This window comes from Corvus moneduloides, chromosome W, assembly GCF_009650955.1.
Source record: "Corvus moneduloides isolate bCorMon1 chromosome W, bCorMon1.pri, whole genome shotgun sequence".
NCBI classification, from domain to species: Eukaryota; Metazoa; Chordata; class Aves; order Passeriformes; family Corvidae; genus Corvus; species Corvus moneduloides.
Window position 1 is genome coordinate 6,355,194 of NC_045510.1, and position 25,342 is coordinate 6,380,535.

Genomic DNA, 25,342 nt, shown 5'->3' on the forward strand with positions numbered 1-25,342 from the left:
CATGAAATTACTTCCATAGGCTTTTGTCAGGTTTTACAGTGCATGCTCCCTGACAAAGCAGGTTTAACTTATCAGAATAATACTGGATATGCTTCTGAACATGATGCAGTATTGCCATAGAACAGATTTTTTTCCTCGTTGTGGTATCACTCAGCATTCCTTAATTCAATAGGAAGATTCATTTATTTAAAGGAGAAGCTGAGTCAGGCCAACATCTATCTCTGGACAATCCTACCCTGAATATTTGTACATGACTGAAAATGAAATAACTGGACCTCTCTGTAACTATAATGTCAGGCCACAGGATGCTTGCACCTATAAAGTTTGGCATTGTCAAAGTGTGAAAAGTGAGTTGCAGTAAGAGGCAGGCTGCAAGTTAGGCTCTCAGTGAAGTTGCAAATTTCATGTGTTTCAAACTTGGTCATATTCTACTGTTTGTATGTACAAATCTTATCAATCACTTTCTACATTCTGTAGAAAGATTGTTGCAAAAGACAGAAAAAATGGAGAAAAGCAAAGAAAAGTGACCTCAGGTTTGACCTAGCACTTTATAAACCTAGTCATGACTGATCTGTCTGGAACAAGAGTAGATAAATTCTCTGTAGGCATTATCTTAATTGACAAGCCAGCATCTTTAATGCAGTGTCCAGAAGCAACATGTAGCTGTTTTCCTCAGACATATAATTTGACTGATGTGGCAATTCAGTGTTATAAAGTGATATGAAGGGCACTGGCATTTGATTTAGAAGACAATACAATTAAGTAAGGTCATATGGCTGTGCCCCCAGTCAGTTTTTTTCTAACTGCACAATTTTCTAAGAACAGTAAAAACCATCCCCAGTGACTGAAGATGCAGAATTTGGCTTCTCCCTTTACCTGTTCCCTCAGCAGCTGTACATCCCAACTGTGTTAATGTTTGAAGACATGTTCCTCATAGCTCGGCTTCAGGGCAGCATGATGTGATCAGAGAAAACTGCTCTTCTCACTGTGACTTGAGAAACCTGCATAATTCCATTGGCATGGGGGATCAAGATGTGAAAGTAGCTTAACTGTGTCCTTAACTGTGCAGAGCAATGTTATTTTGCAGTGCTTAACCTCTTCACAGTCCTGAAAGACTGTAATGAAACTAAGGATACTGAGAGTTATTTTTCAGGGCCTATCTTGTGCTTTAAAACTGCTCATTTTTCTCTCAACCAGGCATAACAATGACAAGACATTTCTTGTCTGGATTAATGAAGAGGACCACACCAGGGTGATCTCCATGGAAAAGGGTGGCAACATGAAACGGGTGTTTGAAAGATTTTGCCATGGTTTAAAAGAGGTAAGAATGAATTTATTATGCCTGTTTGTTTATTGTTGGGCTGTTGTCAGCATTACTTAGCATGATTAACACTGAACTGACATCTCCAGAAGCAACAAAATAAAGTAACAACAGTTCAAATAGCAACCCACATTAGTAGCAGTTAAAGAAGGAAACAAATTGTTAGCTGAGTTGTAGGAAAAATGGGTAAAATGTCATTTTAGCTTTTATATTACAATCTTCAGCACTGAATGGCTAAAGAAATGTTTTTTCTTTTACCTTGGAACAATTGCTTTATTCCTTTCACTTTGGCAAAGCAGCTTTCACTCTAGCTTCTCTGGATTTCTAGGCTCCCCTGTCTCAGGAAATCCCCAACTGCTGTATAGCTTATACAATTGTACACTCCCATATTGCTTCAAAGCCACCAGCACAGGCCTTCACCTGAAGAAAACCCAAACAAATACCACATGGCAAAGTAAGGAACGCAGGGAACTATAATGGCTTCTACATGTATGTTAACCAGAAAAGGAAAGTCAAAGAAAGTGTACCCCTCCTGATAAACAACGCTGGTGAACTGGTAACAATGGATGAGGAGAAGGCTGAGGTACTCAACAATTTTTTTCTCAGTCTTCAATGGCAACCTCTCTTCCCACACTTCTCCTGGGGATAGACAGTGTTGTAACTGCTGGACTCTGTCTAGCAGGCTGCTGCAGCCAGAAAGCTCAGCGAGGGTTTCCTAGGGCCATGCGATTAATTACTCCCCCCAGGCGCAGGCACCGCTCCTGCTGCCGACACTGCCCGGGGCCGGTGCGGCCCCACGCAGTCCCGGGGCCGGGGAGCCTCGCCGCTTTTTGCCTCTTTTTTTTTTTTTCTCTTTGTAAAATTTTAAGAAAAGTTTAATAAAAGGGACAATTAGGAGACAACAGCAAAAAGGGTATTACGGCCGGGTGCTTTGGCAGAGATCCAAAGGCACACCTCTACATCCAAAAGATCGTCTTTAAAAGTACATCTCTTATTGCATATTCATCACCGTCATGCACGATTCATAAATTCTTTGGAGTTTCTGTGTATCATCCCATCAGCCTTATCTTCTTCCTTGGCTCCATTCCGTCTCTGCTCCCTCCATAAATTCTTCTCTCTCTGGTTTCTGGTTTTCCTTCTTCTCTGATAAGATACTCCAGGAATGTGAAGACTTTCTCTGCCTATCTTTTATAAATTGACTACATAAACAATAGACATTCTATATCATGTATTACATTACAGAACCTAGGTAAAGTTTTTCTAACATTAAGGTACATGAAAAAAAACCAATATCACAATACATTCATAACAATTATGTAACATGCGAAAAGCCAACATCACAATACATTCATAACAATACCTCCTTTTTCCTTTTTTTACAGATCATTTGGCTTGAGCAGTATACCTTGTTTTCTAGCCTTTATTATTTGCTCATTTTTTTCACAAATCAATCTTGCTTCTTCAAAGGGGTCTTTGATATCATTTTGCTTCTTTAACACCATGATCTTTTGTGCCATTCCAGATGTAGCCAATTTTGGTTTCAAAGGCATTGGTACTATTTGCATGCCTTGGACCATGGTAGATATTAATCGAATGAAACAGGGGATCAGGCAAGGGAGAAATATCAAGCCTGTGGTGGCACATAAAAGGAAGAAACCTAGCTTCTTCCACCATTCTATTCCCAATACATTATCCCACCAGATAAGTTTTAGTGCAGATTCACACTTTTGGACCAGTACATGGGCTATTTTTCTGATATTTTTGGCTATATCTAGAACGGCATCCCCATGGTCATCTATCTTCAAACAACAATCTGATGTATTAAATTTTCCACAAACACCTCCTTCTTCAGCCAATAGATAGTCTAAAGCCAACCTATTCTGATACACCATTATTACAGCTGGGATGGGGTGTCAGCGGCTCTGACCCAGGAAGAGGTGACCGGTCCGGGGAGATGGTCCCGAAAGGAATCGCCTTCCCGAGGCCCAGTGTCTTCCCTCAGCTGCTGGCAGGAGGGCCCTTGCAGAGACTGTCAGCTCTTTAGTGATTATCAGCTCGTGATTCCAGCTCAGCTCTGCAGGGCAGCCTCCAGGCCAAGCCAGACCAGAGAGAGAGAGACGAGAAGGCTCGTGTGGCTGGTTCCGCACAGAGGTAGCTTTATTGTGGGTCCCCTCCGGCGAAGGGGAGAGCCAGGGACGAGAACCCTCTCCGAGCCACAGGGGCCCATAGGGCTTGCTTTTATAGGGATACAGGGGATCAGTAAAGGACCAATGGATTACAGAGGATCTGGGATGGTTACAGGCCAATGGGTTACAAAGAAATCTGCATAGTGTCTCCCAAAGGATTGTGGGTCTGTCTTTCCTCACCATGACCAAAGTGGTTGCCTTTCCAGGGAGTCCTGCTGGGCGATTGCGAAATCTCTTATCTCAGCAGAGATCCCTCCAGGGCAGGGGCTGGGCATACCCCACACACCATAGCTCTTGTTTGGCTTTGTTGGCTAGCTAGTAATTCCAATGCTTGACCAGTTTGGTTCGTTATTATTTCTACAACTGCTTGGAGTCTTATAATCCAATTCAGCATGTAAATTGGGGTTCGATACCCCCAACTCCCATCTTGTGCCCAGGTGGCTGGCCCATACGTTTCAATTATGCGCTCAGCAGGCCATTCCTCATCTCTCCATTTTTGAGATACTCCAATCAATTCTCTTTTATTCCTTTTCAGATCCTCATACACTGGTATTCCTAGTTCATCTCCGTCTGGCTCGGGTAAAAGAAAGAATCCTGGGTGTATGATTCCCAGGGTACAACTCCCTTTCCACTGAGAGGGGAGCTTTGCATATGCTCTTTTTCCACATATCCAAAATAGGCCATCTGGTGCCCTCCAGTAGTCAACTTTTTGTTGATTTATATTTTCCCAAAATGTCTGGGATCCCAATATAAGGATTTTTGTATGTATCATTGCATTGAAAGAGTTTGACCTTATTATTGTACTTACAATTATTTTCCCTTGTTTTTTCCTGAGTCCAATACAGAGCTGGTTTCTTGGGGACCCACCATGTAAAAGTTCCATTACTGACTTTATATCTCTTACAGGGAGTATTTCCTACTTCTCTGAGGAAATTGTTCCCGGTACGCCAGAGACACTCCTCTCCTATCACTGTTGAACTCAGTACCCACCCTTCTGGTCTGTTTTCTCCCCTTATCCTTGTCCGATTCCACTTAAGGAGTTCTATTGGGCTTAAGCTACTGCCTTTCCATGGCTATTCCTCTGTCATCAGAGGCCCTCCACAGACCCAACAGTTGGTTACATTAAGCTCTTTACCTATCCTTTCCCCTAATTCCACAAACAGATTTTTCCCAAATTTTGAGATTTCCTTTTCATTTTCTAATTCTTGTTTGAGTTTCACATACATGTCTTGAATTTGGGTCGATATAGAGTTAGATTGTTGTGCTGGCTTTGCCTTCTTATTTACCAGTTGTTCTTTTACTAAGCCTGAGACTTTACTCTCAACAATATACGTGAAACAAATCCATCTTTCTCCTTTCGGACATTTACTTCCCAACCTGCTACCACTTGTTCCTAGGTTTTCTGCAATCCAGTACTTTTTCCCATTTTGTATACAGTTTTCTAATTTGGATGGGTTGTAACAGTGACTGTTGACACAGGTATGCGCAATGAAAAAGGAACCTTGGTGTTTTTCCATAGACAGCTTTCGGTAACACCTATGGCATGGCTTTGTCGGTATCCCCAGAGGGAAGAGACAAAAAAGGAGTGACAGATAAAGGAATAACAGAGGTCCAATATGGCTTATACCTCCACCTCCCATGCCTATGGGGTTGCTACCCACAGCAGTGGTATATGATCTTCTTGGTGGCAAGTACAGTGGTCAATTCGGTCTTGCCCTCTATTTCCTCGTCACTTCCTCTTTGCTAATTTCCAGGCAAATTGCTTTTGACACTTCTTAATTGTAACTTCCCACCATTCCTCAGGTATCTCCCATTCAACAGGCACTAGTAATTCCCATCCACAAAGCAAGGTTACTATTTCAGCTGTTCTTTGCTCTACTTGGATGGGGAATAGATTTGGCGTTCAACACTTCATGCAATGAGAGTGCCATTTTTGTGAACTACAATACCAATAATTTTTTATAGTCTAGACATTTACATTTAACCCAGCTATCATGTCCAGTATTGGAGTGAATCAGACAAGGTATATGGTATGGCACTGTTGGAAGTGGCAATCCCTCCTCCTTTTTAAATAAATCACAGGCTAAGGCCAGAATATGAGAACCCTCAGACCGAAATAGTCCTGATCCTCCTGTTTGGAGTGGAAGTATTCCTCCCCAAGGGGCGTATCGGAGGTGTCTCAGGACTTGTCCAGGAAACACTTGAAACCACTGATATAAGCTTGGCCTTATTTCCCAATCAGGTGTGATTCTTGGTGTATCTCTTGAATCATTTGGGTTTTCCCAGCACATTACCCCCCAGTTCCCTCTTAAGAGTTAACTTGGTATCACCAGGCTTAGATGTTATAGTCCACTCTTTAGGTTCTTCCATGGGTCCTTTGATTCTGCTGGCATGGATCCACCCTCGCTCCTTGGTCCGGATTGCTGTCTCAGTCGTCAGTAGCACCTGAAAAGGACCTTCCCATTGTGGAGCTAAAGATTGCTCTTTCCACATTTTTACTAGTACCCACTCCCCTGGATGGATATTATGGATTTTAAAGTCTAAAGGTGTGGTTTGAGGGATTATCCCTTTTAACCGCAAATCTTCAAGGGTCCTTACAATTGTGTTGACATATTCTTTAACACTCATTTCCCCTAATTCATAGGTAGCAGTTTCATGTTGGGTGGTCAGAAGGGGTAACTCAAACATCATGTCATAAGGTGACACTCCCAGGTCTGACCTGGGTTGTGTCCGAACCCTCAATAAAGCCAGAGGTAGGCATTTTACCCATGACATTTGAGTTTCAATTATTAATTTAGTTAAGGTTCTTTTTAAAGTTTGGTTCATCCTCTCTACCCGTCCTGAACTCTGTGGGTGCCATGGAGTATGTAGTTCCCATTTTATTCCCAAGGCTTGAGTTAGTTGCTGCAGAACTTTTGACGTAAAGTGTGTCCCTCTATCTGAGTCTATCCTATTAATCATTCTATACCTAGGAATAATTTGTTCTAAGAGGGTTTTACATCCTACATTGGCTGTGGCTCTGACAGTGGGAACAGCTTCCACCCAATGGGTAAGATGGTCTGTTATTACTAACAAGAATTTCTACCTCTGCACTTGGGGGAGTTTGCTAAAGTCCACTTGGATACTTTGAAATGGTCAGAGAGCCAACTCCAGACCTCCTGAAGTTGTTTTTCTCATCACCTTTTTATTTACTTTTTGGCAAACCATACATCTTTCAGTTATTTGTTTAGCCAACCCATAAATTCCAATGCACCCATAATTCCTTAGAAAGTGATCACACAAAACCTTAGTGCCCCAATGAGTTTTTTGATGCCTGTTTTCTAATATTTTTCTGGTGAGTGATTTATTAAGTAACTGCCTTCTGTCCGGAAGTCTCCATTTTCCACATTTGGTCTGGCTTTCCCCCTATCTTAATTCTTTTTCCTCTGTTTCACTGAATTTTGGAGTCTCCAATTTTTCATTCTTTGAGGTCAAAATTAGCATAACCCTTTTTATCCCATTTTCTGCAGCATCCTTAGCTTCTTGATCTGCCAAATTATTTCTTCTTATTTCTGAGGTCATTCCCTTCTGGTGTCCTTTAATATGTACTACAGCTATCTCTTCAGGTAATTTTAATGCCTCTAAAACCTCTAAAATAAGTCCTTCATGTATCAACCCCTTTCCCTTTGAATTAAGTAATCCCCTTTCTTCCCAGATTTTCCCAAAGGTATGTACTACTCCAAAAGCGTACCTTGAATCAGTATATATAGTTCCCTTCTTGTGTGCTAAATGTTCCAGTGCCCTTTTTAGGGCATATAATTCACAAGTCTGAGCTGACCAGTTTGAGGGTAATTTTCCTTTTTCAATGGTTTGCATAGTCCCCCCATCAACTAAAGCATACCCTGACATTCTTTTTCCTTGTACACATCTGGAAGAACCGTCTACATATATTCCTCCTTCTGAAAGGGCTTGTTACTCAAGATCTGCTCGAACTTTGGTTTGGTATTGGATAATTTCTAAGCAGTTATGTGTCAGGTTATCTTTTGGCTCTCCATATAAGAATTGAGATGGATTTAGGCTCTTACTCACTTCTAATGTCAAATCATCACTATCTATCAGAATTGCTTCATATTTTAGCATCCTAGAGTCTGTTAACCATTTTTTGGCTTTCTGGTTTAGCACATTTCGAACTGCATGAGGTGTGTACACTATTAGCTTGCTCCCAAAAGTAAGTTTATGACTTTCTTCTACCAAGATTGCAGTAGCTGCTATAGCTTGAATACATATTGGCCAGCCATGGCTTACTGGATCTAACATCTTTGACAAGTAAGCTATTGGTCTCTTCACTCCTCCCCACTCCTGGACCAGAACTCCATGAGCTACTCCACTTTCCACATTCACATACAGATGAAAGGGTTTTTCTAATGAGGGTAAGCTTAAAGCTGGTACTGAGGCAAGTTTTAATTTCAATTCCTCTAATTTCTCATTATCCTCTTTGGTCCATTTTATATCATCTCCTTCTGTCAATTTTCCATACAGAAATTTTACAGCTTGTGTATATCCTTCGATCCATAGTCTACAATATCCCAATAATCCAAGTAGCTTTCTAATTTCTCTCTTTGAAGAGGGAGGGGGAAGGGATAGAATGCCTTAGATTCTCTCGAGGTTTAATTTTTGACTCCCCTTGCTTATTAAGTGACCAAGATATTTTATTTCTGATTCTACAAATTGCAGTTTCCCTTTTGATACTCTTCACCCCTTTTCTCCAAGAAAATTCAGAAGTTTTATTGTTGCTTTTCTGACTTCACTTTCATCTTCCCCAGATAATAAGAGATCATCCACATATTGGATGATTTGTATTCCTGGTGGAATAGGGAAAGTTTGTAATATTATTTCTAAAGCTTGTCCAAATAGGTTTGGCGATTCTGTAAATCCCTATGGTAATCTTGTCCATCTCAGTTGCTGCCTTCTTCCGGTATTTGGATCCTCCCATTCAAAGGCGAAAATATCTCGGCTTTCTTCAGCCAGTGGGCAGGTCCAGAAAGCATCCTTTAAATTCACTACACTAAACCACTGGTGCTGGGGTGGGACTTTACTCAGGAGAGTATAGGGATTGGGTACCACAGGATAACGAGCCCGAGTCCTCTTATTAACTTCCCGTAAGTCTTGCACTAATCTATAAGTCTGTAGCGGGTTGAGTTCGAAACCAGGCAGAAACACTAATTAAATGTAGTGGTTTTGGTTCAAAATATTCATTACTTATTTTCCTTCTGTGAGATAAGAATTAGGAGAAAAGCAAAGCAGGCACAAACCTTAAACAGTTGCAGTACAATGAAAGAGTTTTATTACTAATAGAATTAAAAGTAAAGAGAAAATAACAAAACAAAATTAAAGCAAATCCCCCCCCCCTCCAGCACTTCTCTCCTTTTACCCAGCTCACACAAGGGATAACAGAACATGGGATGTTAGTCAGTGTTCCAGTTCTTGAAAAGTCTCTCTCTTATGCTTAAGGAAAAAAGGGTTTTCCTTCAGTTGCACGTGGTTCCCAAACTGCCACTAACAGCAGATCCGCCCGGAAACAATCAATCTGCTGTGTGTAGAACATCTCTCCCATGAAAAAGTTCACAGTTCCTTCACACTACAAAACATGGGCCATCACATGGGGTTATTAATCTTTTTAAGGATAAGTTCTTTTGGCCTGCACACAAAGGCTTTTCTTCGCCACAAGTCTCTAACAGCCTCTTACTACTTCTATATAGCCTGGCATAGGCATTCTTCACAATCTTCACAGGCACACGAAGATACTCCATCCCCCCATGTTCTTCAAATGGATTAAAGAGACAAACAGTTTGTGGTATTACAGTTTCTTACCACGGCATGCAAGAAGGTTTCTTTTAAGCTGCGCGCCAGAATCACGGCACCGCCCTCTTTTCTCCCGTCGCCATGCTCAGCTCCGTCCCACGTGACTCACTTCTCTTTCTCTCTGACTCTGAAGCCGCCATGTTGAAGAGTGTTCTTGTTCAGGCTTTACGGTGGGGAAAGCCTCGCTCCCTTTGTGCTGCTGGCTGCGTGGTGTCCTCTTCAGTTCAGCACGAAGTGTGCTGGCTGCAGACAGGAGGCTCTGCCGGCTCCCGTTGACTCCGCCGGCTCCGCATGGAGAGGAGAGGGACCTGCCTGTCCCCAGAAGCTGCGCTGGATGAGTTTAGCTGTGAGCAGTCCATGGCTGGTTTTAGCTGCCTGCGGCTCTGGGACAGTCCCCCCCGCAGTGATCCAGGGTCCATGCCGCAGTGTTGGGAAAGGGGGAAAGGGGCAGTGGCCCCGGCCCGGCCCGGCGGGGCCGGGAGGCTCGGAGCCCCCCCACCTTCCAGCAGGCGACCTCCGACAAAAAGGCGAAGTCCCGCCTTTCTGTGCGGTTTAAATATGTAAACTGTGAGAAGCGTAATTGGTCTTAAAGACTGTCCATCAACTCAGGGTCAACCCAATACAAAGTCCCATCAGGCTTTTTTACTGGTAGAATAGGGGTGTTATGAGGAGACATACAAGGTTCTAATGTCCCATCCTTTATTAGTCCTTCTAGTACTGGTTTTAAGCCTTCTCGTCCTTCTAAGGATATAGGGTACTGACGTACATGTATGGGACATTCTTCTTTCTCAATCGTGACCCTTATGGGGTCAATGTCCAGTCCTCCTCTATTCCCTTCTCCAGCCCACACCTCCTTGTTAATTTTCTTTTCATCTTCTTGACCAAGTTTTAAAATTTTAGCCGTCATTTTCCTTTTTCTGGTATAACTCCTATTCCCAACTCTACCTGTAAATCCCTCCCTAATAAATTGCAACCTGCCCCAGGGACTAATAAAATATCCCCCATCCAAATTCTAGTTTCCCCTTCGATTACCACGTCTTTTATGACAGGGACTGTAAAACTTTTTCCTTTTGCCCCTGTTACTTTTATGGTATCTTTACTTATACTACAACCTTTTGGAGTATTCACTAGACAGGTTCTTTTGGCCCCTGTATCAACCACAAATTCTAACTCCTCCTCCTGGGCACCGACTTTTAAAGTTATCACAGGCTCTAGATGGTATTTGTCCCCCAGAAAATAGAGCCGGTGACATCCCTATTCCTCGTCTGGGCCTATTTCTCGGAAGATTTTCATGTCCTTCCTTAAGTGAGGGCATTCTCTGCTAAAATGCCCTTCTTCTCCACAGTAATAGCAAGCAGTTTTAGAATGCTCCTGGGTTTTTTGTACTGAGTTCCTGTTTTTTCCCTTTTCCCCTTTTCTAAAGCCCGAATTTCTAGGAGTGGTATCCAGGGACTTCAGATTCCTTTGAAATTTACTTTCTCTCATAGTGGCTACCATAATTTTGGCTTCTACTTTGGTTTTTTTCTTCATCTCTCCTGACATAAACGTTTCTGAGCCTCTTTTAATAAATCATTTAATGATCTTTAGTGCCAGTCTTCCAATTTTTCTAGTTTCTTCCTAATATCTGGCCAAGCATGAGTGACAAAAGTGACTCAGTAGAGCCTGCCCAGCTACTGTCTCGGGATCTATCCCAGAAAATTGTTTAATATTTCTCCTAAGTCTCTCTAACCATTCAGTTGGAGACTCTTCCTTTCCCTGTTGCCCTTCAAAAGCCCTTTTTAAATTCTGCCCTCGAGGTGCTGCCTCTTTTATTCCTTTGATTATTAAATTATGGTAATCATTCATATTCTTTCGCCCAGCCTCTTCATTGTGATTTCAAGCAGGGGGTGTCAATGGCATCTTCTGGTCTCCTGGTGGTCCCTGCTGGTTTTCTCTTTCCCAAATTCTCATACCCACAACTCTAATCATTTCTCGTTTCTCTTGAGAAAATAATATTTTCATTATTGCTTGCATCTCTTCCCAAGTGAAAATGTTTGGACCTAAAAATTGATCTAATTGTTAGGCTGTACCTATAGGATCATCCAATAGTCCTTTGATCTCTTTTTAAAATTTTCTAACTTCTTAAGAAGTGAGTGGGACATTTACAAATCCTTTTCCCCCAGCTCCCATTGGAATTTCCCTTAAAGGGAACAAACGGACCTCCCCATCCCAATTCTTGTGTCCTTTTTCTCTTATGATACTTCTTTCCTGTCTTGGGGGGGGTGTCAGGAGAGGGCTGTTCTGGAACTGAGCTCCCCGTACTTTGGTATGTTGCTTCCTCCTTAAGAGGAACAGCAGAAGCGGTCGTTGCCAGGGGAACGGTGACGCAGGTGAGGGAGTGGGGGTAGGAGGTGGGAGTCCTCTCCAAAGCTGATTCCTCCAGGAGTTGGGGGGCGTAGGCGGGGACTGCCACTGGAACCGCCAAGGGGACATGTTCCTCTGGCGGATACCAGATTTTAGTGTGGACTCTCTGCACGCGGTCCATAGCAGTCATGGCAGCAGGATTCTGTGTTGCCAGCGGACCCAGCGCGGCCCGCGGGGCCGAAGCCGGGTTCAGTGGAGCCGTGGCAGACAACGCCGCGGGGACAGGGGCTGGTTAACTGGCCGCGGACATCGGAACTGGGGCCGGAGCCGGGACCAGACTCAGGGTAGGGGCGGGGGGAACCCCAAAAGCGGCGGGCTGGGCTGCCACAGGACCCGCAGGGGCTGAAGGGGGCAGCAGGAACGCCAGGGCCACCGGCGGAGCCGCCACCGTTGGGACAAGTGGTGAAGCCGCGGGTGGTTCCATAAGAGCCAGGACGGGAAGGACCGCCAGTGCAGCTGTGAGTGGCGCAACACGAGACTGGGCCTTGGGGGGGACAAGCGGGAATGGAGGAGGCAGTGCTTCCAGGTCGTCCCAGCCCTTCTCTTCCTTGTTTTCCCTTTGCTTCTTTTCTGGGGTCTCTGACAACTTAAAAATTCTTATCCCCTTAGGCTCTATGTTTCCCACCCAGCATGAAGCATACTTGCCTTCTTCTGTGTTAAAGGGTTCTTTTGAATTTACAAATACTTGTAAAGCCTGACAGATCCAAACTTCAAAAGAGCCATATCTGGGCCAGAAAAGATCAGATCTTATTTCCTTCTCGGCCCAATCAAACATACAAAACGCTATCATTTTGACTTTGCTCTTTTTTCTTGTACTTGGGTTAGTATTCCAGTTAGCTAACATAACTCCCAGAGGGCTTTCCTGGGGTATCTCTGCTGGCATGCCTCTATTCCCTTTTTTTATTCTTTGACTCTTGCTTACTAGTTTTATGTCCCATTTTCTCAGAATCTTATCTATCCTTCCCAAGCCTTTGTTTCCCACCTTTTTAATAAAAACCAACGAAACAAACAACTATTCGGACCCCACCACCTCTTTCCCCTTTCTTCTCCTAGAATACAAAAGTTCCCTCCTCTTAATAAAATATGCCTCCTTCCAGAAAATAAAGCTATATTTCAGGGTTTAACATTTCTACCACATGCATTTTCATTCATTCTCACTCACTCCTTTTTATTGTTCCAATTTCTCTTTCTCAAGTGCTATCAGTCACAACCACACAAGATTAAGGTACCTTTTTGTTTCAAATTGTTGGCCAATATTCACCCCTGGGCCCAATGTTCCAGGTATCTTGGATTAATCCTCAATTTAGCAGAATTAAGCCTAAATTTCTTGGATCCAACCCTCAATTCGACAGTCTCAAACCCCAAATTTCTTGGAGTAATCCTAAATTTGGCAGAATTAAGCTCAAATCTCTTGAAATCAACCCTCAATTCAGCAGTCTTAAAACCTAAATGTCTTGGATTTATCTTCAATTTGGCAGAATTAAGCCTGGATTTCTTGGAATTTTTAATCCTCAGACTAGCAGTCTTAAAACCCAAATATCTTGGAATCATTCTCAACCTGGCAAATGTTTAGGGGTTCTTTTTGTCTCGTTTCCTCGTGGTTTGTACTAGGAAACTCTTGACTCCCCTCCTTCAAGGAGTCCAATCTCTCCCCTGCAACCCAGTCCCAGTTAGACCGGGGGTTCTCTCACTCCTTTTATCTTTCGCTTCGCCTCTTTACTGACTGCTTCCCTCGCGGGAGAGCAGAACTGCGGCCTCAGAGGCTCCACACTCGCTTTGCAGGTCTGGGGTAACCAGCCCGCGTCTCATGCACACACTTTCATCCCCCGTATCCCCCCAAAAAAAGAGGAAAGAAAAAATACTCACCTTTCTCTGAGTCTTCGTGCACAAGATTTTACGTGTTTAACTGCCGCGGTATCTTAGGGAGCCTTTTCTTTCCTTTCTCTTTTTGCTTTGTCTCCTCTCTTGTCCTCCGGGTGTTTGACCTGCAAACCCCCCTGACCATGCCGGGAAACACAAAGCAAGGCCGCCAAAAGCGGGCGGGGGCACCCCCCCCCCCCCCCGCTCTGGGTTCCCCGGCAGATCTTAGAGGTGAGGTCTGTTCCCCGTACGGGCCACCAAATTGTGAAAAACGAGGTTCACTCTTTGTAAAATTTTAAGAAAAGTTTAATAAAAGGGACAATTAGGAGACAACAGCAAAAAGGGTATTATGGCCGGGTGCTTTGGCAGAGATCCAAAGGCACACCTCTACATCCAAAAGATCATCTTTAAAAGTACATCTCTTATTGCATATTCATCACGATCATGCATGATTCATAAATTCTTTGGAGTTTCTATGTATCATCCCATCAGCCTTATCTTCCTCCTTGACTCCATTCCGTCTCTGCTCCCTCCATAAATTCTTCTCTCTGGTTTCTGGTTTTTCTTCTTTGATAAGATACTGAATCACGCCTCAACTGGGCCAGGAGACACTTCAGAGACAGAGAAGTGGGTGTTTGCTTTATTCGGCGCGCCGGGTGTGTGGGGATCGCTCCTCCAAACACACACACACCTGGTGCTCTCTACAACACAGTATTAAGGGTTAAATTATGAATATTCATCACATTCCTTGGGACAGGTGTGGTTATATAAATTATTTCTCGGAAGTCATTAGCATATGGGTCACGCATGCGCTGTGTGTCCTGGTGGTCACGCTGAGGAAGACCTCTCCTCTTCCTCGGGGGTCTTTCTGATGAAAACCAGTAGTCATCCTCTCATGAACTTTTCACCTTTCTCCCTGGGCATGCGTAGTCCTTTGAGGAATGATTCAGCAGTCTCTGAGATGATCCTTGTCCCCTCTATCTTGACAAGATTAGGGTGAATTCGGCTTCTCAGGCTTTGTAATTAACATCTTCTGTCTGAACTAACATTTGCTGTCTCCCAATAGTTAACTTGTGCTTACATGAGTTAGTTATTGGCTGCCCCTTCTTCAATACTCCAGGAATGTGAAGACTTTCTCTGCCTATCTTTTCTAAATTGACTACATAAACAATAGACATTCTATATCATGTATTACATTACAGAACCTAGGTAAAGTTTTTCTAACATTAAGGAACATGAAAAAAAACCAATATCACAATACATTCATAACAATTATGTAACATGCAAAAAGCCAACATCACAATACATTCATAACACTCTTCTCAGGCGCTGCTATCGCCCCGCGGTCCGAGCTGGCTGGCGGGGAGGGATCGGAGCAGGACCGTGGCGGGGGGGGGAGGGGGAGGGCTGAGACAGGGATGGGATGGGCTTGCCGGTGAATGGGGGCGTGCCAGGAAGGGAGAAGCCGCCGCAGCAGTCTGCGCGGGCACGGGGGAGGGGGGCGCGCGGCTGGAATGGACCACGCGAAGACGGGGGGGAGGGGCTGCCGGGGGCACACGCGGCGCTGCAGGGACAGGGACTCGCACAAAGGCACAGCGACCGACGCAGGGGTCGGGGTTAGGGAGGAGCCAAAGGTTTTCGCGCGCGCGGGAAGATACAAGAAGAAGACAACATGGTGGGGCCGAACCACGTGGCCGCAGCCATCTTGGCTGCTACTTAGAGCCGGCACGACGGGGGTTTTGGGGGTCGGGATAGGGGTTTAGGGGAGCTCCCGAGCCAGGGTGGTCAGCCCTAGCGCGGTAAGGGGACAGGGGAGACACAGAAGGGTCGGAACATTTTCCGATCTCTCCTGAGGGTCAGAGGGAGAGAATCGGAGGTGCCTGTTTCCAGATGACTGAGGGAAACAAAACAAAGGTTAGATTTCTCACGCACGAAGACCACCCACGCACTGCTAAAATAAACTCCCAAAACTGGGGGCATTAAATTTGTATCTTCTCTTGTTAGGGATGGGGTTCTATTTTTTGCCAGGCTTCCATGAGGCACGACCTCCTTCACCTAGACAAGAACCCACCCCCAACCCTCCACCCAAACCAAGGCAAAAGGATTAAACTAAAAAGAAAAACAACCCCCCGAACCAGGCCTTTCCTGGCTCCCTTCTGAGGCTTACCAGCAACAAAGAGACTCCCACTCTTTTTACCAGGCCCACCAGGCTCCTCTTGAGGGCTTTCCAGAACAGAGAATCAACTAAAAGCACTTGGTTTAGTCCATCACTGCCAGCCGACCTCTATCAAAAGCGGTACTCTTCTCAGGAGTCTACTGGCTGTCCCTTCAGTCGGGGAAATGGCTTCCTAAAGGTGACTAGCCTCTCCAGGGCACATATTGCCTCACATTGGGCACCATTTGTTGTAACCACTGGACTCTGTCTAGCAGGCTGCTGCAGCCAGAAAGCTCAGCAAGGGTTTACTAGGGCCATGCGATTAATCGCATTCTGGAGTCCATTTCGGACAGCCCTGCGATCTGGCTCCAGCAGCTAGCAGCATTACAACACAGTGGATGGTAAAGAAGGTAGAGAAGGGTCTCTCATGAGGGTTTGAGGTGACTTTAATCACATCTTGTCCCCGCAATGTTCAGAGGTGGAGAGACAGCATGGTCTGAGTGCGGGATGGTTTTGTCAGGGGTCCAGGGGCGGTCCCTGGACAGGGTTGGGGTACAGAACAAATAGGGAGAAATCAAGGGAGTGGCCAAGGCTAGGAGGGGAACAGGCCACCACAAGACAGCAGTATGGGGACTGAGGACCAATGTGCTTCCCACTGTAAGCAAAGATCAGGTTCATGACCACCTGAGGAACCTGAATGTACAAAAGTCCATGGGACCCAATGAGATGCATCCCAGAGTCCTGGAGGAATTGGCTGATGTAATTGCCAAGCCACTCTGCATGATATTTGAAAAGTCTTGGCAGTCAGGTGAAGTCCCAGGTGACTAGAAAAAGGGAAACATTGTACCCATCTTTAAAAAGGATAGAAAGCAGGACCCTGGGAATTACTGACCTCTCAGCCTCACCTCTGTGCCTGGGAAGATCATGGAACAGATCCTCCTAAAAGCTATGTTAAGGCACATGGAGGACAGGGAGGTGATTTGAGACAGCCAGCACTACTGTACCAAGGGCAAGTCCTGACTGACCCATCTAGTGGCCTTCTATGATGGAGTGACTACATTAGGGGACAAAGAAAGAACTACAGATGTCATTTATCTGGGCTTCTGTTGGTCCCCCCCAACATCCTTCTCTCTAAACTGGAGAGAGATGGATTTGATGAATGGACTGTTAGATAAGAAATTAGTTGGACACTCACATCCAGAGGGTAATGGTCAGTGGCTCAGTCCCAATGGACATCAGTGGTGAGTGGTGTCCCTCAAGAGTCTGTATTTGGGCCAGTGTTATTCAATGTCTTCATCAATAACATAGACAAAGGGATTGAATGCACCCTCAGCAAGTTTCCAGATGACACCAAGCTGAGTGGTGCAGCTGACATGCCTGATGGACAGGATGCCACCCAGAGGGACCTGGACAAGCTCAAGAAGTAGGACCATGGGAATCTCATGAGGTTTAATAAGACCAAGTGCAAGGTGCTGTACCTGAGTAGGGGCAACCCCCGCTATCAATACAGGCTGGGGGATGAACAGATCAAAAGCAGCTCTGCCAAGAAGGCCATGGGAAGTGCTGGTGGATGAGAGGCTGGACATGAGCCGGCAATATGTGCTTGCAGCCCAGAAAGCCAATTGTATCCTGGGCTGCATCAAAAGAAATGTGGCCAGCAGGTCAAGGGAATTGATGCTGCCCTTCTACTATGCTAATGTGAGACCCCACCTGGAGTACTGCATCCAGCTCTGGGGTCGCCAGCACAGGAAGGACATTGACCTGTTGGAGTGAGTTCAGAGGAGGCCACCAAGATGATAAGAGGGATGGAGCACCTCTCCTATGAGGAAAGGAAGAAAGAATTGAGATTGTTCAGCCTGGAAAATAGAAAGCTTCGGGGTGACCTAATTGCAGCCTTCCAGTACCTGAAGGGAATTTACAAGAAAGATGGGGCAAGACTATTTAAAAGAGCATGTAGTGATAGGACAAGGGGGAATGGGTTCAAATTGAAAGAGAGTAGGTTTAGATTAGATATTAGGAGAAAATCCTTTACTGTGAGGGTGGTGAGGCACTGGCACAGGTTGCCCAGAGAAGTTGTGGATGCCCCATCCCTGGAAGTGTTCAAGGCCAGGTTGGATGGGGCTCTGAGCAACCTGGTCTAGTGAAAGGTGTCCCTGCCCATGGCAGGGGGGTTGGAACTAGATGATCTTTAAGGTCCTTTCCAACTCAAGCCATTCTATGATTCTATGATTGTCTGATGAGGAAGTGGTCCCTGAAGGTAAGTTCAGAGCATTTCTAAGAATTTTTGAGTATGTGGTGAGTTTGGGAACATGGAGAAACAAAAGTGTCTAGTGCATGCTTCGTTGGCATCTGGGTGGTTCACTAGGATCTGGTATGCTTCTTAGGCATATCCATGAGACTGAGTAATGTACAGGATTGTGGTCTAAGTGACATAGCTTGTGGATGTTGTTTCCATGTTTTCCTCTGCTACCGTGCTTATCTCTTGTTCAAGAGAAGTTGACCTCTGGACCTTGACATATGAAGTGGTCAGATAGCTTTGGAAACTGACCAGAGCAGGTGTATGAGGCAGGAAATCAGATCTAGTTTCTTACAAGCAATTTCTGCATCCCCACACAATATTTAAATGTCAGGACAGTCCATTATTTTATATCCTTCTGCAGAATGGAATTATTTGCCTATATTGCAGAGGACTTGTGAACCTGAACTGGCATAGGTATCTGATTCTCTTCTGACAGTGGTTTTACTGAACTGAAATTGTATTTGGGTCACAGAATTAAGTCTCAGAAGTGTATCTGAGTGGACAGAATAGTGGCTTATTCAAAGGTCAATAGACCTTTGTGATATTTCTGAGGATAATGATTTCAGTCTCCTTTGTAACTGGGTTTTAGAATTACTAATGAAAATCATTATAGAGGACCTATGTAGTCTTTTCATAGTGGAAGCAGGGCTATGAAATTTAAGCATTTAGAAATCAAGTGTCCTTCACCTAGCATCATGTAATCACCTTGAAAATCATATAAAACTAGGTTTTGGCTCCTTTTGTTTGCTCCACAGTGTTTGAGATGCTTGGACTGGTGCTTTGCAACTTTGCTCTAAAAGCACCAGGGCTAGAAAATCATTTATACTATAGGTAAAAGTCAGAATTATTATGTAACCATATCATTTCATGGGCTAAGGCCATGTGATAAAGTGCTAAAGAGCCTTCAAGTTAATGGTATTTAGAAAATGATGAAGAAATTTTTGTAATATTCACTGGAGAACTTGATGCCTGATGAATGCAAAGGTTCATACTAGAGCCAAACCAGACTTAACTTGAGTATATGTGTATGCACCTCCATTGGTAAATAATGAAGTTCATCGTCAACATAGATACAAAGTGAAAAGAATTTCATCTATAAACAAGTGTCAGAAGATGAGATGTTTGTATGCAGTTCTTTCTTTTTCCTTTCTCTTTTTCTTTGCCTTCATAGGTTGAAAGATTAATTAAAGAACGAGGCTGGGAGTTCATGTGGAATGAACGTCTTGGATATGTTCTGACTTGTCCTTCGAACCTAGGAACTGGTTTACGTGCTGGAGTCCATGTAAAGCTGCCAAAGCTTAGCAAGGTACATAAATTGTTTAAAAGGCCAGTGACATAAATCAGGTCTTCAAATTAAAAAATAAATAAAAATAGGACAGTTTACAGCAATTGGATGTTTGCAAGATGTGCAACAGCTAGGTCCCAGGCATAATGCATGACTAACTGAGCATACTTGTATTATGAAAATTATTATATTTGTTATGGAAATTAATCTACTCAGCAGACAGACACCAAGACAGGCTGTAATCCAGAGGAAATTGTCTCTGCCTGTCTTTCTGGAGATGGTATTAGATCATGGATAAAAACAATAAGCAAGGCAAAAGACAATATGAACAAACCTATTTCTTCTGTTAGGATCCCAGGTTTCCAAAAATCCTGGAGAACTTGAGGCTACAGAAGCGTGGCACTGGTGGAGTGGACACAGCAGCTGTAGCAGACGTGTATGATATCTCCAACCTGGACCGCATGGGTCGATCAGAGGTAGCTTGTTTGTTTTATTCCTTGCTTTTAAACTCAGATCTGCAGTAAGACAGTTTCCCTCCATTTGAGTTCACTAGGAATTCAGTCATTTTTTGGAGTTATGGCAGTTTTTTCTACTTGTGAATTTGATCCAATGAAAAGGCTTACACAACAAAAAATTACTACTGTGCATGCAATGTTTGCCAAATATGACTAGTTTCTAAGCAAGTTCCATAAATGTGACTTGTTTATATCATGTGCTGAGGCATTTTGTTGAAAGCGTGCAGGTACTGGAAACATTTAGTTGTAGTAACAGAATTCCCTTGGGACAATGTTTCTCAGCATCACAGCATGAACTTTTATACCCGAATACCTCCTGGAGTGCACAGCTATGAGCTAGGTGTACAGGTTGTCTCTCCAGTGCTGGGCATGAGCTAGGTATCTAAGAATCATAGAATCATAGAATGGTTTGGGTTGGAAGGGACTTTAAAGATCATCTAGTTCCAACCCCTCTGCCATCGGATGGGATGTCACCAACTAGATCAGGTTGCCCAGGGCCACATCAAGTTTGGCCTTGAACACTTCTAGGGATGGGGCATCCACAACTTCTCTGGGCAACCTGTGCCAGTGCCTCACCACCCTCACAGTAAAGAATTTCTTCCTAATATCTAATCTAAACCTACTCTCAATTTGAACCCATTCCCCCTTGTCCATCTTTCTGAATGAGGTTCACTGAAGTTGTACACTGGGAACAGAGCTAGGTACTGTACATTGGACAGGTATCTGATGTACCCAGTGCAAAATGCTGAGGAAAGAAGCAGGATTTTAGGACTAACCCACACAGGGAATCAAGCACTGACATTAAGACTGGATTAACATGCAGTTTTCCTTTAAGTCATGCACTTTCACTGTATTGAGTTTGGCTGGGATGGCATTAACTTTCCCCATAGCAGCCCCCCTAGTGCTGTGCTTTGCACTGGTAACCAGAAAGGTGCTGATAACACACCAGTGTTTTGGCTACTGCTGAGCAGTGCTGGTGCAGCATCAGTGCTGTCTCTCCAACATTATGCCCCCCTCACCAATAGGCAACCCAAACTGACCAAAGGGATATTCCATACCATATGACATCTGTTCAGATATAAAAGCTAAGAAAAGGAGGAAGGAGGGGAGGCATTTGATATTTACAATGTTTGCCTTCTGGAGCAACCACTACACGTGCTGAAGATCTGCTTCCTGGGAGGAGGCCATAGATTACTTGCTGATGAGAAGTAGAGAATAAAATCTTTGGGGGTTTTTTCCATTGTTTGCGCATGTGCAACCTTTGCTTTTTCTTTAGTAAACTGCCTTTATCTTGACCCATGAGGTTTTTTTCCCATATTATTTTCTCCCCCCCATCCAGCTGAGGAGGGGAGTGATAGAGTGGCTTGGTGGGCAACTGACATCCAGCCAAGGTCAACCTACCACAGCGAGTTAGTCTAAACAGCTGTGGCCAAAAGTCTAGTCCTGCCATCCTACCAACTCCCAGTCATGTGAAGGAACCCCCACTTCCTTCCTCTACCCCATACATCCAGAAGCATTCAGGGCTCATGCTACTACTGGATTGGGGAAATGAGTGTGTCTCTTCCCCTCCTTGCACTCCCATTACAATTAGTTTTCAGTTGACTGTTTTCTCCTAGAAGAACATAATTTTTGCTTTTTCAGACAGATAACTATATGGCTTTACAGTTAAATAGCACAAAACCATACTAGTATCTTAATATCACAGAATAAGTTTTAGTTTCTACAGTTGATGATGTATAGATTATCCTCTGCAATTCACTGGTGTCCATTTGGATGCAGTGCATTCTTTCTTCTACAGTACTGACTGTATATTGAATAAAGCTGTTATATTTCACAGAATATAGGTAAACAACAGTCTAAACCATCAAGAAGTAAGCACATATGTAGAGATGCTTTAAGCATGCTAAACAGTAAGGGAGGGCTCTGCATGATTCTTCAAGTCATTTCAGTATTACTCATATATCTCATTACTATCCATCAAGAAAATACAACTATCCCACTTTTTTCACAGTCATTTACCAAATGTCAGACCAATGTTCCATAGCTTTTAAGCCCAAACACATTTGGATAAAGGCATTAATCCAAACCTCACAAGATGCTGTTGGCAAAACACCAGAACCTCTTTACTTACATTGGCATTTGTTGCTTCAGAGAGAACTGCCCAGTGACTCTAAACATCCATGGCACTGCCTTTTCACTTTCTTTGTCCTAATATGTAAATTGTGAGAACATAGCAAATGGGAGCCCATGGCTTTAACATGCTGTAGGTCTTGGCATCATGTATTCTCAGTGGTAACATTTGAAATAGGTCTCTAAACTCATGCCTAAACCTTTTATTTAAGCATTTCTGTTTGTCTATTTATATAGGGATATGTGTAGGAGCAGAATTTGGTGGAAATTAAGGGACTATTTGAAAATTTCTAATGTCAGAAGGCCAAGCTCAGCATGAACAGGAGAAGGGGTAGGGAGAAGGGAATTACTATGGGCTTCCACTTGACCAATGCATGACCCATATTTCCTGTGTCACATGTGTGATCTCTGTGTCCAGGTCATGACCCTCCTTGGGTCTGGCTTTACTTGCAGTCTTTGCCATACAAGCCAATTTTTTCCTTCCTCTATTAACAGCATTGCCTAAATCTTTTATTATTATTGTTTTTCTTGTTGTTGTAGGTAGAACTAGTTCAGATTGTCATTGATGGAGTCAACTATCTAGTTGACTGTGAGAAGAAACTGGAAAGAGGTCAAGACATTAAAGTACCACCACCGTTACCTCAGTTTGGCAGGAAGTGATCTTGCAGCTGATAGCTGTTAACGATAAAAAATATGGCTGCCATTTTAACGGAAAGGCACCTCTGTATATCTCTATATAAATACCTTGTTTAATAAAACACTGCCTGATACTCAACGTCTCTCTAGATGACTGGTTACACTGACAGAAAATAGTCCAGCTTTAGTAGGACAACCACTTTGTAGGGACTGCTTCCCTTTCTCCTTTGTCTTCTCAGCAACCTTTACTTAGGCTTTGAACCTTTCTTTCTTGGCTGATGATAAGGAAAGTATTACTTGAATAATGCAAAAGGCACAAATACATAACTCTAGCTTGTATGTACACTTATGGCCATATTTATGCAGACTTCTGAGCACCTGAGTTTTATTCACAGAAACACTTCTCTTGAGTGCCTGTCCAGAGTACAAAAACCTCTCAGCCTGAAGGGCGGGTGCTTGCAAAGTGCTCATTACTTTTTCAGCATTCAACACCATGTTCAAAAGTTAACTAGAGCAAGCAGCTGCAAATGGCTTCAGTATCTAAAGTCCACCACTTGACCTGTCATCTGGAACCCATTGGTGTCTCTGTATGGGAGATGTCTCTTCTCTGTCCAGGACTGGTTTGCAGACAAACTTCTTTACCATGTCATCCCAAACCCTCGGACTTTCTTAGCCCTGGTGGAGAGTTCACCAGTTCACCAGGTCGCTTTCAGGTGTTTTCCTCAGGTACCACCTCTGGCCTTAGACTGCAGCAAGCTGAACCAAAAATCAGAAGTAACAAATATCAGTTTGCTGATATTCTGTATCCAACAGAAACCTGCCCAGCATGACCTCTTCCAGTCTTTTCCTGCAGCTTTCTGGTCCCCAGTAATAGGGACCAGGCTCCAGCATTAGTCACCCAAGTGCCCAGGATATACTGGGATACAGTACCCTGAGTAAAATCTTCTCAGTGCTCACCACTGTTCCATGTGGTGAGCAGCTTGGAAAAACAGCAGACAGTTTAGAGTCCCTTTGCTAATCTTTGGCATATGTAATATATTCAGTGTTTCACAGTAACCTTTCAAAACATCAGTTTTTATCAGAAGAAAAAAAAACATGCTCTGGTGAATATGCTGTCTGTGTTGCTGTTGAGCTGGGAGTAGTATCTGTAAGGCTATGTAGAAGAGAAAGGTATCCGCTCGTGTATTGGATTTGCATGGCAAGGTTTTGGTAGTGGGGGGAGCTACAGGGATGGCTTCTGTAAGATGTCAGAAACTTCCCCCATGTCTGACAGTCAGTTGCAGCCAGCTTCAAGACAGACTTGCCACTGGCCAAAGCCGAGCCAATCAGCACTGGTGGTAGCACCCCTGTGATAACATTTAAGAAGGGGAAAAAGGTTCTGTGCAACATCAGCCAGAAGAGATGAGTGAGAATATGTGACAGAAACAACTCTGCAGATACCAAGATCAGTGAAGAAAGAGGGGGAGGAGGTGCTCCAGGCTCCCCCATTCCCTGTCCCCATATACTGCTTAGAGGGAGGAGGTAGAGAATTCAGGAATGAAATTGAGCTCAGGAAGAAAAGGGGGGGGGAAGGTGTTTTAAGATTTTTTAAAAATTTATATCTTATTATCCTACTCTGGCCTTTGATTGGCAATAAATTTAAATTAATTTCCCTAAGTCAAGTCTGTTTCGCCTCTTATGGTAATTGCTGAGTGATCTTCCTGTCCTTATCTCGACCCACAAGCTTTTTATCATATTTTTTTTCTCCCCCTGTCCATTTGAGGAAGGGGAGTGATAGAACGGCTTGGTGGGCACCTGGTGTCCAGACAAGGTCAATCCACCACAGGTCCCTTAAGGGTATCTAGTCAAGGATCTTTTTAATGAAAAAGGGGATAAAAAGAAAGGAGGGAAGCAAGGAAAAACACATAGAAGATACAAACCTGACCAACAGACAATAAGTGAAGCAATAGCAAGAACCAAACCTGGTAAGTTACACTAATTGATAAGGATATGAGGAAGGTGAGAATACTTATTTCAGTAAGATTATCTGATCAAGAACCTTGTCAAAATGGGATAAGGAAAAGGGTGAGGCAACAAGCAAAACATCCAGACCTGACAAACAAACAAGTGGCCGTGACTGAAGGAAAGTCTGGGGACTGAGATTGAGCTGTACAGGTGGGTTCTTGACTTCAGGGACATCCGAGCAGCAGCCCCCAGCCTCGTCAGGACCTGGAAGCTCTTGGCAGCCAACCAGGTGAGGAGGGAGCAGTGCCCGGAGCAACCAAGGGAGATTTAAATGGTTCCAAGGAGCTCAGCATGTCAGTGAGGGCATAGTGTGGCAGTTCACATGGTAGGGCGAGGAGGTAGAGCTCCTCTCTGACCATCTCTGAGCAGCCAATAGAGGCAGCAAACAGACTCAGCAGCTGATAAGGAAGAGCAAAGAGATCCTTTTAGCCCCAGTCTTGTTAGCATACTAGTTCAAGCTTCCTCAGTTATGGTGTTGACATGCAGTAAAGCTCAGTCTCATGTAGCTGCAGGAGTCACTGAACCAGCCATGTCAGAATCCTCCAGCCAGCCAGACCTGCTAATGGTAGATGCAGCTCTCCAGGTCACAGATTGCCAGGACTGCCTGATGCCTCTTTGTGAGGCTAGAGCTGACAAACAGTCCTTTTGCAGAAGGTGTGCTGTGGTTGAGGAGCTGTGTAGCCAGGTGTCTTGGTTTAAAGGACAGG

At 44.0% G+C, this 25,342-nt stretch overlaps 1 protein-coding gene across 1 annotated transcript in view; it reads left to right on the plus strand.

The window, feature by feature from the left end:
- LOC116437454 (creatine kinase S-type, mitochondrial) overlaps window positions 1–22,767 on the plus strand; it is a 50,469-nt gene extending 27,702 nt beyond the window's left edge. Inside the window, exons 6-9 of the mRNA XM_032095099.1 lie at window positions 1,198–1,321; window positions 19,237–19,371; window positions 19,701–19,826; window positions 22,536–22,767. Coding sequence (XP_031950990.1) covers window positions 1,198–1,321; window positions 19,237–19,371; window positions 19,701–19,826; window positions 22,536–22,655 — 505 coding nt within the window. The 3' untranslated portion in view covers window positions 22,656–22,767. The remainder of the gene's footprint in view (window positions 1–1,197; window positions 1,322–19,236; window positions 19,372–19,700; window positions 19,827–22,535) is intronic.
- The last annotated feature ends 2,575 nt before the right edge of the window (window positions 22,768–25,342 follow it).